This window comes from Vombatus ursinus, unplaced genomic scaffold, assembly GCF_900497805.2.
Source record: "Vombatus ursinus unplaced genomic scaffold, bare-nosed wombat genome assembly UNPS02014816.1, whole genome shotgun sequence".
Classification (NCBI taxonomy): domain Eukaryota; kingdom Metazoa; phylum Chordata; class Mammalia; order Diprotodontia; family Vombatidae; genus Vombatus; species Vombatus ursinus.
Window position 1 is genome coordinate 20121451 of NW_020954594.1, and position 13847 is coordinate 20135297.

The window sequence follows — 13847 nt, forward strand, 5'->3', positions numbered from 1 at the left end:
TTTGTATGTGTGGGTCCTTTTCTTATTTGTATGATCTCTTTGGGATACAGACCTAGAAGTGGTGTAGCTGGATCCAAATGTATGCACAGTTTTACAGTCCTTTGAGCATAGTTCCAAATTGCTTTCCAGAATGGTTGGATCAGTTCACAACACCAATAGTGTTTCCCACATCTCCAACACTTTTCCTGTTTTCCTGTTTTGTCACGTTAGCCAATCTTATGGGTGTGAAGTGGTACCTTAGAGCAGTTTTAATTTTCATTTCTCTAATCAATAGTTATTTAGAGCATTTTTCATATGACTAGAGATAGCTTTAATTTCTTCATCTGAAAACTGCCTGTTCATATCTTTTGACCATTTATCAGTCGGGGAATGACTTGCATTCTTATAAATTCAACTTAGTTCTCTATATATTTTGGAAATGAGGCCTTTATCAGAGACACTGGCTATAAAAAATCATTTCTGGTAGGATGATATGGATTTCCTCCACTCCAGTGAGAACCTGGTCTTGAGCTCCAGGGGCGGGAGGAGCAGCTGCAGGAGGGTGTGTGCGTGTGTGTGTGAGTGTGTGTGTCCAACAGCAGCGGGGCAGAGCTTGCAGCCAGAGCAACAGGAGTTTAGTTGCCACCTGAGGCATTTGTAGACTCAGTGTCTGAGCATTAGCTGTCAGGAGTAGAGGCATGGCCAATACCATCAAGAAGTCAAACCTGGGCTCTGCCCCTCCCCACCAAGAAAGAAGATGGGACTCAAACCTGAACTCACAGAGGATCAGAAACAAGAAATTAGAGAGGGATTTGAGCTCTTTGATACAGATGGAACCGGGACAATAGATGTTAAGGAGCTCAAAGTGGCCTTGAGAGCTCTGGGCTTCTACCCCAAGAAAGAAGAGATCAAAAAAGTGATATCTGACATTGACAAGGAGGGAACAGTGAAAATCAGTTTCAATGACTTCTTGGCTGTGATCACTCAAAAAATGGCTGAAAAGTATACCAAAGAAGAAATTCTGAAAACTTTCAGACTCTTCAATGATGATGAAACCAGGAAAATCTCCTTCAAGAACTTAAAACGTGTGGCCAGAGAGCTAGGGGAAAACCTCACTGATGAGGAACTGCAGGAAATGATTGATGAAGCTGATAGAGATGGTGATGGAGAAGTCAACTAACAGGAGTTACTGGGATCATGAAAAAGACCAGTCTCTATTGAGGTCAATATCTCTTCCCCTTTTGCAGGCACATACAAATAGATTTACTGGTTATGAAGGTTCCTTGTTTTCATTTTTTGAGGCATCACTATAGTGTGTAGAGGCTGATTTTCCCCTTTCAAAAATTTATCTAAATAATTATATTGGCAAATACCTGACTCAACTGTATGTTTTCTAAAGAATTCTAAAAACATAATTCTAGATAATACACCTTGTCAATTGATTCTCCAATTCCAAGCCTGCTAGGCTTAAGGATAGGGGCCTAGAACTCCCCTTCTCCCCATTCTTTTGCCTGGCATCTCTTCTTTCATTCATTAATATTACACCAAACCCCAGGGCAAAATTCAAGTGTTATGGAAGTGGGAAAAAAGAAAATCTCCTTTAAGGTACTGGTTCCCTTAATCACCTTGCTTCCATCATCTCTTCCCCCTGCCATGCTCAGGTGTATGCACGTGGTGCAGGACCAAATGATTGGCTTGTAGGCCACTATTCGAGGCCATTTCCCCCCTCCCTCTTCCATTCACCCCTTTGATTTTCATTGACTTAGCTCTTTTAAGAAGAAACTAGCTTACCAACTTCTTTGTTGTGTCTGAAACACACTGCCATACCTATTGTTTTGTGGAGGGCTTGGAATGTTCCATGGAATCATCCTCTCCAGTCAGTACTGGAGTAGCTGCATCCAGCTCATCCACTTTGTGTGTCATCCTGGCTAATGCTCTTTCCTTTTCTCAGGCCAGGCTACCAAATGAAATAACTAAATGTAATGTTAGCCTAAGAAAATCATAAATAGCATAGGTTGGCTTAATATTAATGTTAAACACATACACACACACACACACACACACACACACAAATAAGCATTTCCTTAGTTCATAGGCTTTTAGGGCCTAGTTGCTTTGAAAATTGGGGTGAGTGGGGTGGGTTGTGTTTCAAGTATTTAGCAAAGTCTTTTTCCCTTTTCCCTCCTTGGAAGGAAGGGAACTGGCTGTTGGAGTCTTCATTAAAAATCTAATGTAACTGTGGCCATTTTGTACCGATTTTGTCACAAGTTCGTCTTTACTGGTTAGCTCTAAGAACCTCTGGTTCTTATTAGTCCATGACTTTCTCCTCCTCTGATATATGGACATTGCCCACTGAATGTTCCACATGGGTAGTTTGAAACACTGCTTTGTGACTCCCAGTCGTCTGTTCTGTGTTGATGGTATTTATTTTCTCTGTTGTGAATAAAGTCTTTCTTGTTTTAAAAAATAAATAAATAAAAATCATTTGCCAGCTTTCTGCTTCCCTTGTAATCTTGGTTGTGCTGGTTTTGTTTGTGCAAAAACTTTTTAATTTAATATAATCAAAATTATCCATTTTGCATTTCATAATGTTCTCTCTCTTGTTTGGTCATAAATTCTTCCCTTCTCCATAGATCTGACCGGTAAACTATTCCTTGCTCTCCTAATTTGTTCATAGTATCACCTTTTATGTCTAACTCATGTACCCATTTTGATTTTATCTTGGCATACGGTATAAAATATTGGTCTATGCCTAGTTCTTGCCATACTATTTTCCAGTTTTCCCAGCAGTTTTTATCAAACAGTGAGTTCTTATCCCACAAGCTGGAGTCTTTGGGTTTATCAAAAAGTAGATTACTGTATTTGTTAACAACTGTTTGACCATTCATTTTGATACTTGATCATGTACTGTATTTTTTTCTCCCTGTTTTGTTCCTGTATGTCTTTTCTCATCAATGATATTACAAGGTATTTCAGGGCAAACACTCTGACTATACTTTATATGCACCCCAGAAAACATTTTGAATTGTACTTACCAAATAGTAGATGATCCATCAATTAATGTCCATAGGATAATAGAGACATAGATTTAAATCTGGAAGGGACCTTAGAAACCACCAAGTCCAATCTTCCTGCTTTACAGATGAGAAAAGTGAGGCTCAAAGAGCCTCAGTTAAGTAAATTTCACAGCTAGCAAATGTCTGATACAAGATTCAATCTCAGATCTTCCTGACTGTAAATCAAACATTCTATTGTTTGTTGATTGGCTGCTTGAAATATGTGTACACAATAATGATGGTGAACTGTTGGGAAATGGCTCAGAGTGTACTAAGGATCATATTTCACAATCAATTTTTTTAAATTTAGTTGTTATTTTTATTAACATGTGGTCTTGGTTCAATGACCAAAGAGCACAACTAAACTATATCCATATTTACATTCTTGCTAGCAGTGAAAAGAAAAAAAAAGACATAAAGAATTTGCATATAATTTGAAAGATAGCTCACATATCCTCAATTGAAAAATGAATAAAGGAGTTAGCAAGGTTTACCTTATTATGTGTGCAATAGTAGCAAAAAAATTATTTTCACAGGGTCCTTAGATAACCCATTTTCAGTGCTCAACATTTATTCATTCAAAAAGCAAATAGTCCGAAGTTAATAACTGAAGCTTAAATACCAAGATCCACTTCAAAAGATGAAGTAGAGCTACCACATGAAGAACCATGACAAGTTTCTCCAAATGAAATCCACATATCATGATTATTTGTTGACTTTATTATGATGGTGGGCATTGGGTCAGGAAAAGCAGGTTGAGGATAAAGAACAGCTTAAACTATTGTAGAAAACTTTTTTTTTGGAGTAAACTGATTATCTCTTTCCCACCACCACCCACTCTATGGTTCTAGGAGGCATTCCTGAAAGATTGTGAGTGTCTTTCTCCAATAGTCTTGGTTTTCTTCCTAACTCTGTTGTTTTACGCTCATTATTATTAACTGCTAATGCTTTACACCTAACTTCCACTTAATTAATTAATGTCAATTAGCTTTTCAAAATGGTAATTTATTTGGCAGACATAGCAAAAATAAAAATACAAACACTTTCCCCCATACCTAAATGGCATATTCTCTCTTATACCACCTTACTAGTCCCTAGGGAAAGTGGGCTCAGATTTAACATAGTTTCTGGATACCATTTACCCCACCAAATTCACTTCTAAACATAGCATAGTAACTATATGAATACACATCTCGGCTACTTCTGGGTTAGATTCTAAAAGCCATTTTCTTTGGATGTTCATTTCTGGACATTGAATGTAGCATTGACACTACCCCTGGACCTTCAGGAAGTTCACTATTGATTTGTTAGAGATCACAAGTTCACAAACATTTCCAATTTGCTTCACCTAAAATAATAAAGAATAAACAGAAAGAGGCAAAGAGCAGAGGACTATGTTCCCAGGCAGCCTTAGATGAGTAGGGCCAGTTTTCTGCTTTTGGGAACCAAGATGGTGGAGTAAGAAGAAAGTCGCTCTCACCTCTGAAAGCCCAGAAAATATTGCCTCAGAAAAACCCTGCAGCAGCTGAACCAGCAGAAAGACAGGGTACAGCAGTCCTGTAACCCAGCAAGCTTGAGGGATTAACAGGAAAGGCTCCTCTTGCCCTGGGGAAAGGGGAACAGTACAGAATGGGATATGGCCCAGCAAGCTAGAGAAAAGCCCCAACTCAGCATACCAGGGGGAGATCCTGAACACCAGATGGTGGAACAGGCAAGCACCAACACCAAGACCTCGGAGTGCCTCAGTGAGGGCAGGGGAACCAGTGGAAACCAGCTTGGAAAACCACCATGTGCCACAGCATTCTTTAGCAGCCGTCTCCCAGTGCATCAGCAAAACTCTGTGAAGTATAGCTCCAAGGGGGAAAGCCCCAAGAGGAGAGACATCCTGCAGCAGTGAAACACCCATCTGCAAGGAGCTGAAGAAAATGAAAGGAAAGGCCCAGGTAAGCAAGCAGCCTCAATGGGCCAGACTACCCCCCCACCCCTAGAGCTCCAATATTGCTGATTCCAGCCCAATACCAGTTAAGCTCCCAGAAACCTATAGCCTCCAACTGCCAGCATCTGAGACCCCTACACACAAAACCAGTGGCAGGCTCCAGGCTCCCAGGACAAGAAGTTTGGGTCAGTGCCCCCTGCTCCCCAGCAGGAGAGCTCAATTTTTTTTAAAGGCCGGGAAATAAGCAAACACCATGAGCAAAAGGAAATGTCCTATAGATTCTTATTATGGGGATGGTGAAGATCAAGGCAGAAATTCTGAAGAGGATAATATTGTCAACAAACCCATATCTGGAACTTCAAAAGGGAATATGAACTGGTCTGAAAATCAAAAAGCCTTCTTGGAAGAGCTCAAGAAGCATTTTAAAATTCAAATAAGATAGGTAGAAGAAAAATTGGGAAAAGAAATGAAAGGTATACAAGAGAGAGTTAATAGATTGGAAAAGGAAGGACAAAAATTAACTGTAGAAAACAAGTCTTTAAAAAATACAACTGGCCAACTGGAAAAAAAAGTACACTGAAGAAAACAACTTCTTAAAAATCAGAATTGGTCAAATGGAAAAGGAGGCACAAAATCTCACTGAGGAGAAGAACTCCTTAAAAAGTAAAATGGGCCAAATGGAGAAGGAAATACAAAATATGATAGATGAGGAGGGCCAAAACACTTCTCCCTAAGAGCATTGTCTCTCTTCTCTAACTAGGACATAACTAGGAAGGAAAAAGTCAGATAAAAGAGAACTGGCCCAAAGTTCTGTATAAGGAACTAATCAAAAAGTTTCCTCTTCATCTCATGATTAGTAGACTATAGCCAGGTAGAGAATGGCTACTCATGCTCAAAATTTTTCCAAGGCAGTTCCATTACATGACATGATGCCCTTTCAGAAACAGTTTCACAGCCTTCCCTACATTAGGGTTTGCATCATCCCTTTCCCCCATCCCCTAATCTTACCCTGTTATAGTAGGTTTGAAATTATAGACCATGTTCAGCAAATAAAAGTGAACAAAAACTCTCTGAAGCCTATGTCAACATATCACAAATACTTTCTTCAAAAGGAGAGCCCCAAAATACTGGATATTGAAAAAATTAAATTAAATTAAATAGTCTTAGTGAATAACTGTTATCAATGTCATTTTAGAATTAACCATCTGGGTGAAGTCAGAATGTTGACTAGTTGGTTGGTTGGTTCTTGTTCTTGTTCTAGAAGAACACCAAAAGGACATCACTATGTTGGGGTCAAGGTACAGTGTGTCCGACTATTGGTGGTCAGAGCAATATGAACTTGAAAGTCTCTACCACAGGTTGGGTACAAACACTCTACATGAACATTTGGAGTGGAGATATCTTAAATTTGCACATCTCATGTCTCTTTTGAGCTACTGCAATTCTGCTTTGCTCACAGAGTACAGTGCTGTATTTTAATGTGGGTACACCATGCTGGATGGTCCTATGCTAATGTCTCCCATGTCTTACAATCAATTCCAAAGTTCTTCAGAGAGACCTTGAGAGTGTCCTCACATCTCTTTTTCTGACCTCCATGGGAGTGATTGCCTTGTGTGAGTTTGCTGTAAAATAGTCTTGTAGGCAAATGCATGTTTGGCATAAGAACAATGTGGCCAACCAATCAGAGCTATGCTCTCTGTGGTAGAGTTTGAATGCTTGCAGTTCAGCTCAGGAAAGGACCTCAGTGTCAGTAGCTTATTTTGCTACTTCAGAATCTTCAGATCTTCAGAATCTTCCTAAGACAATTGAAATGGAAGCAATTAAGTCTCCAGGCATGTTGCTAGTATACCGTACAGGTTTCACAGGCATCCAACAATGAGGTCAGCACAATAGCTCTATATTTAATGTGGTAGGCAATCTCATATTCCTTTCTTCCACACTTCCCTTAGAGTCTTCCAAAAATGAACTAGCTCTGGCAATGCATGTGTCAACCTCATCATCTGTGTGTATGCACATCCCTTGAAAGTACACTGCCAAAGTAAGTGAACTTATCCACAGCTGGCTGGTAGAGAAGCTGTATGTTTCTGGATGTTAATTGTTAGGCCAAAATTGGCACAAGTAACAGAGAATTCATTCATACTTTATTGCACTTCAGCTTCAGAGGCTGCATTGAGTGTACAACCACCTGACAAAAAGTCTTGCACTAACACTCACTCCACTTTAGTCTTGGCATATAACCTTTGCAAGTTAAATAATTTACCATCAGTGTGAGAGTTGACCATGATGTTATTTTTATCCTTATTGAAAGCATCTGACAACATAGCAGAAAATACCATGCCAAAAAATTTGGGAGCAAGCACACAGCCTTGCTTCACACTAGTGGTGACTGAGAAAGCTTGAGAACATAATTCATTATTCAGAACCCATGCAAACATGCTGTCATGAAACTAACATACAATACTAATAAACTTCTCTAGGCAACTGAATTTTACCATAATTTTCCACAAGCCCTCATCATTGACAATACCAAAGACCTTTGTTAGATCAAAAAACAAAGATTACAGACCTCTATTCTGATCTTGGCATTTTCCCTGGAGTTGTTGAGCAGCAAACACCATATTGAGTATTCCTCAGCCCTTCCCAAAGCCGTACTGGCTCTCAGGTAGATTACCATCTTCCATAAAAATGATCAGTAAATAATAATAAAGAGGAATGACAGGAATCTTGTTGGCAATGACTATGAGAGAGGACCCCTCACCTCTGCCTTGGTGTTGTCACAGGACAACCTATTTCCCTTTCCTTTACAGAGATGGACAATATCATTTAACTCCAAGGGGATAATCTCCTCTTGCCATGTAACCTTGAAAATTTCCATCAACTTTTGGATGAACAGTGGACCTCCTGCCTTATAAATCTCAGCTAGAATTGAATCAGTTCCAGGAGCTTTGCCACACGAGAGGAGCCACATGTTCTTCAAAACGTCTTCAGCTGGAGTTCAGCTAGAGAGAGATTGACTTAAAACTGAGGCATAAGGTCACTGGCTTCAGGAGTGATTGATGATTTTTTTTGCAAACATTGTGGAAGTGTTCAGCCCATCTCTCCAGGATCATGTCTTTATCACTAATCAACGTGGCTAAATCAGCACTGAGTAGTTGAAATGCACTATAAGATTTTGACCCACAAATAGCCTTCAGGGTATCATCATAGCACTTTGGATCATTACCATCAGTATAAAACTGATTTTCATCTGCCTTCTTACTGAGTCAAGAATCCTGCATCTTTCCAAACTTCACCTGTACTTTACTTTTGATTAATGCTGCCTTCTTAGAGACAGAGGAACTATACACAGATGAACCCTGTGGAGTTCTCATTTTTCATTTAGCAGCCTTTGAATATCTCCATAATTTTCAACCAACTAATCTTGATGTTTGCTGGTGTTCTGATCCAGATGAGCAAATGCAATGCTGTACACCAAATCTCTGAAAGCTTCCCACTCCTTTTGTACTCCACTGTCGTCCTTTGTGTGTTGACTCGATTTTCCCTCCAAGTTAGCAACTAAGGTACGGAGAAGTGCTCCAATCTGTCAACATTAAGTTTTTTGGTAGTCATCTAGCCTTGGGCCTGCTGTTTTTATTGAATGCAAATATTTAACTTGGAGAGGATGTACACAGTCCAGTCAGAAGACTACCCTATGGCCTGGGCTGCCTCCGTGCAAGGTTGTCACTACACGTCCCAGCCTATCTGCATCTGCTGCTTTGTCACTTGTCTGTCACCACAGGACTTTGAGGTAGGTAAAAATGGCAAAATGGTGTGGGTGACATCATATGACTAGTGAATAAATTGGATTTAAGTGAGGCTGAGTTGCAGAAAGTCCTCAGCCTCACTCTCTCTTTCAGAGTCATTGCAGTCTAGTGGTAACACAAAAGTCAAGATGACAAGCAATGGCTTGGAATGCAGTGGATGACCTTGACATCTTTGATGTCTAACCAAGATCTAATACTCCACAGCACCTGCTTCAGCCACCTTCATGTCCATAGGAATGCATTTTTCTCATACACCTATTCTGCCAAGGGAAGTTTTCACATTCTTGGAGTAGACACCCCTATCTAACTCAAGATGTGTTTAAGACTGCTTAGTTATTCTCAGCCTGGTTTAGCACATTTGGCAAACCAATTTACCAGTGTATGGTTGTTGCTTCTTGGAGCCACAGGTGAGAATTATGTGAACTAGGTGAACACCAAAGGTGGAAAGGAGCCCTAAAAAGAGCTCAGCACCTCTCACACCAGAGGTACTAGTATTTCCTGAATACCTTATACCCCATTGACTAGTTAGAGTTAAAAATCAATACCAAGTTAGGGTAAAGATGAAAAGACATTTCTTGAGACTATAGCAGTTTCAACTTGACCTTTTTAAAATAGCTTTTGACTAGAAAAATAATGGGAAATGGGTAAAAATTAAGATAATGACTCTGATTATCACTATTTCTAATAGAAATATAGCTAAAATATAGCATTTATGACAATTACAGGGATTCCAAAATAACTCTGTAACAACTTCAACTACAAACACTTGTTTTCTGAGCTAAGCAGGGACAGCAAGGAAACCCAGGACAACCCTGATTGTGGTAGGGCTAGGCTCATACACCTCATAAGGGAGGAAGCAGGCCCAAAAGATCAGGGAGTCTTTAGGATTGGTTACAGATATTATGACAAATTGTATGGAAATTAAGTAATGTCGATTGGCAGTAATGGCATATAGAGAACCAAAATATAAATTTTCTTTATTTCACGTATAACAGATGGCTTTGCCTATGGCAATGACATCCCTAGAATACCCCTAGACTCTAATGAAAGCTCCCACTGGGTAAGGTTTCCTACTTTCCCAGAATTGGAACATTTTTTGCTCTATTCTGACATATTTGGTATCACTCACACACCATCTCTGTGCAGAAAAAAAAAGAGAGAGACAAGGGAAAAATCTTGGGGATGAACTGAAACAGGATTTAACAAGAACCAGAACCAGAATTACCAATGTGAGTCCTTACCCTGTGTTTGAAGACTAGACAAATAGAAAAATTAAAAAAAAAACCCTTGCTTGTGCTGAATCAATCACTTACTTCATCCAAATATCTGAGTTTAGTATGTCTATCAGCAGCCTACCTTTGAGACTGTTTATAGCACCAGGCCATTTACATGGTGTCAAAAAGAAGTAGGATACAGAAGATTAGGAGCACCACTGATTCACAAAAATGTGAAAAGCAATGGAGTAGGAGGCTATAAAAAGCTTAGCTGCAAACCAACTAGACCAGATTATCCCTTCCCCCCCCAAAAAAACCCCAACATTTGTGTGTGAAACTAAAAGGGAAATAAAATATGTAATTTAGATGAGCATTTGGCAACATTTCTGTTGCAAGCTAATCTCATTGTTGACAACAGTGGAACTTGTTCCATTGTTTCAGTCATATTGGACTCAATCTCATTCGGAGTTTTAACGACACAGATACTGGAGTGGTTTGCCATTTCCTTCTCCAGCCAATTTTATAGATGAGGAAACTGAGGCAAACAGTGTTCAATGGCTTTCTCTGGGTCACACAGCTTATAAGTGTCACAGGCCAGATTCGAACTCAGGAAGATGAGTAAATCTTGATTCAAGCTGGAGCTCCATCCACTGTGCCACCTAGCTGCTCAACAGTGTAACTATACTTTCATATAAGTATACAATGAGCCACACGGTATAGTGAAGGACCTAAAGATAGAAAAGCAGTTCAAGTCTTGCCTCAGATATTTATTAAAGGTATGACCTTAGGCAAGTCACTTAACTTCTCTATATCTCAGTTTCCTTATCTGTAAAACAGAGATAATAATAGCACTTATCTCACAAAACTTTTGTGAGGATCAAATGAGATTATACACACACACACACACACACACACACACACATACACATAAAGTGTTTTGCAAATGTTGAAGTACATAAATGATAGCTATTGTTATTTCATTATAGATAGCTGGATCAGATCAACAAGAAGCCTGTGCTGAAGGTAATGCAACTTTGTAAGAAAGTAACAAACAATGAACAAACATTTATTAACATGGCAACTATGTGCTAGAAAGAGTAAAGGTTAGAGGAGATTGAAATGGCATATATCACCACTATTTTTCAAAAAGTAATGAAAGGAACATTATCCATGTGCCAACTTTTTTTTTTTCTTTATGTAAAATCTCTTGTGAGAATGATTTAAACTTATCTCAAGGGTATGCTTAATGAAGATATAGGAAGGGAAGAAGGTTTCCATGGTCCCATGGATGATTTTCTACAGCAAACCACATCTTTACTATCACATAATTGACTAAGTTGTAGAGAACACTAGATCCATCTCTGTTTATTGGTTTTTTCATTACAAAAAAGTCATTTAATTCTGCAAAGCTAGATAACATTTTTTTTAAAAGGCATTAGGATTACAACTTCAAGGTGAATCAACAATGTAACATGACAGCTAAAAAAAGCTAAATGACTTTTGGCCATATTGAGCTAGGTACAGAGTACATAAAGAGGAGGTTAATTGTTTCATTGTACTCAGTCCCAGTAGGATTACCACTGTTGTATTCAGTTCTGGATTTTACATTTCCAGAAAGACGTTAACAAGCTGCAAGACACTGGAGGCCTCCCTCATGGGTTTGTTCTGAAGAAAGTACTTCATAGACCTAAAAGTGCTATATCAAGGTAAGTTAATTGATGTTTAGCCAAATGACGACCTGGAGGTAATGGGAACATGAGTTAGGTACAAGTAGTTGAAGGGTTATCATGTGGAAGAGAGATTAGATATTTTCTACTTGATCTTACAGAGAAGAACAAAGAGCAATTTGTGTAGGTATTCTCACATAACATTTATCCTGAGACTGACTGGGCTTCTCTACAATCTCTAGGTTTTCAAGACTGCTCTCTCTTGGTTGTCCTCCTGCCTGTCTTCCATTCCTTCTCAGTCTGCTTTACTGAATCTTTATCCCTGTCATTCTTCCTGACTGTGTTTGGACCCCAAGGCACTAACCTGGACTCTCACTATTTTTTTCTATACTGTCTTATTTGGACATCACATCAATTCCTATTGGTTCAAATATGTTATCTATGCAGAAGTCTCCCAGATCCATTTGCCTAGCCTTACTCTCACTCCTGACCTCCAGACCTGCATTCCCAACTACCTAGTGCACAATTAAAACTAGATGTCCCCAAAGCACCTCAAACTCAACATGTCCAAATTAGAACTTATTATCTTTCCCCCCAAACCCACCCTTCTTCTGAATCCTTTTCTGCTGTCAAGGGTACTGCCTTCCTTCTAGTCACCCAGGTTCCTCACCTTTTTGTCATAATTAACTCCTTACTCTCATTCACTCAAAATACATAATGAATTGTCAAATCTTGCCATTTTTATCTCCACAACATTTTTAGGACATATCTCCTTCTCTCTTTTCACATAGCCATCATTCTTTTCCATCACCTCTCACCCGGACTATTGCAATAGCTTCCTAATTGGCCTATGTGCCTCAAGTTTCTACACACTCTAAACCATCCTCCACTTAGCTGCCAGCAAGATTTTTCTAAAGCACAGTGCCAACCATGTCACCTTCCTACTCAATACACTCTAGCAGATACCAATTACCCCCAGAACCAAAAAGAAATTACTCTGACCTTTAAAGCCCTTTACTATCTGGTCCATTTTATCTTACCAGTTTTCTTATATATTATTCTCATACACACACTATAGTCCAGACATGTTGTGTACTTTCTATTCCTTATGAGTGGCAATCTATCTGCCTTTTTTACTAGCTTTATTGCTCCCTGGAATGATGTCACTCTGTGTCTTAGAATCCCTGGCTTCCTTCAAGATTCATCTCAATTTACTTCTTCAGTAAAAGGCCTTTCCTAGTCATGTTGGCTGCTGGTGCCTTCCCTTTTAAGGTTACCAAGTAACTACTCTGTGTCATATACATATATAAAAATAAATATAAATATATATATATATATTTATACTCTCCTATTAGAATGTAAGTTCTATGAGTACAAGAACCATTTTCACTTTTTCTTTCTAATATTGATACATCTCACAGTGCTTGTATGACGAGTTCTTATATGAACTTCTTAATGAGTTCTTTTTAAGTCATTGGTACAATAACAGTGTGTTGTCTTTTCAGCGAAAGCCCTACATTTGCCAAATAGTGATATGCCAAAGGAAAACAGGAAATTTAACTGATCCATATGGGAAGAAGACCAGTAACCTTGGTCTTTGAATAAACTTCTAACCTAACTCTTGGAATCAACTGACCTACCCAGCCACATGTACAAAAAAGCCCATCCATCAAAGATATCTGTCCTGTGGAATTGTAGGTGGTCTACATGTTTGCATACAGTTGAAATCTGCTGTATGTTTAAATCTGTTTATCCCCTTTCCATCATCTACTATTTCCATTTTCAGTAAATGGTAATGGTGAAGGAAAATGCTTCTTTCTTTCATGATTCACTCAAAATTGTGATTAACGAGAGCTGGGAATTTGAATCGTAGCACATTTAAGATAATAAACTGACTAAACTATTTTTCAAGATAATTTTCTTCCAAAAGCAGATTTACATTATGTAAAAATATGCACATCAATATCAACATTTGAAATGTAAAAACACTTGTGGTGGAAAGGCCTTATTCACAGTCATGCTGGTAAGATTTGAAGTTGTACTGGTAAATGCAATAATGTTAATTTGGGGAATACAAAAATAACATATCACCAGGCTATTAAGATTCAAGTTTGAGTACAATATAAAGCAGTCTCAATATATGTAACATCAGAAAAAAATATAGCCTTCAAACTCTATATTAGTTGAATACT

The 13847-nt window shown here is 38.7% G+C and overlaps 1 protein-coding gene across 1 annotated transcript; it reads left to right on the forward strand.

The window, feature by feature from the left end:
- Positions 1 to 736: 736 nt before the first annotated feature.
- Positions 737 to 1165, forward strand: LOC114023180 (centrin-1-like). The gene has a single exon (XM_027835712.1). It carries the CDS (start codon positions 737 to 739, stop codon positions 1157 to 1159), a length of 423 nt encoding a protein of 140 aa, XP_027691513.1. The 3' UTR covers positions 1160 to 1165.
- The last annotated feature ends 12682 nt before the right edge of the window (positions 1166 to 13847 follow it).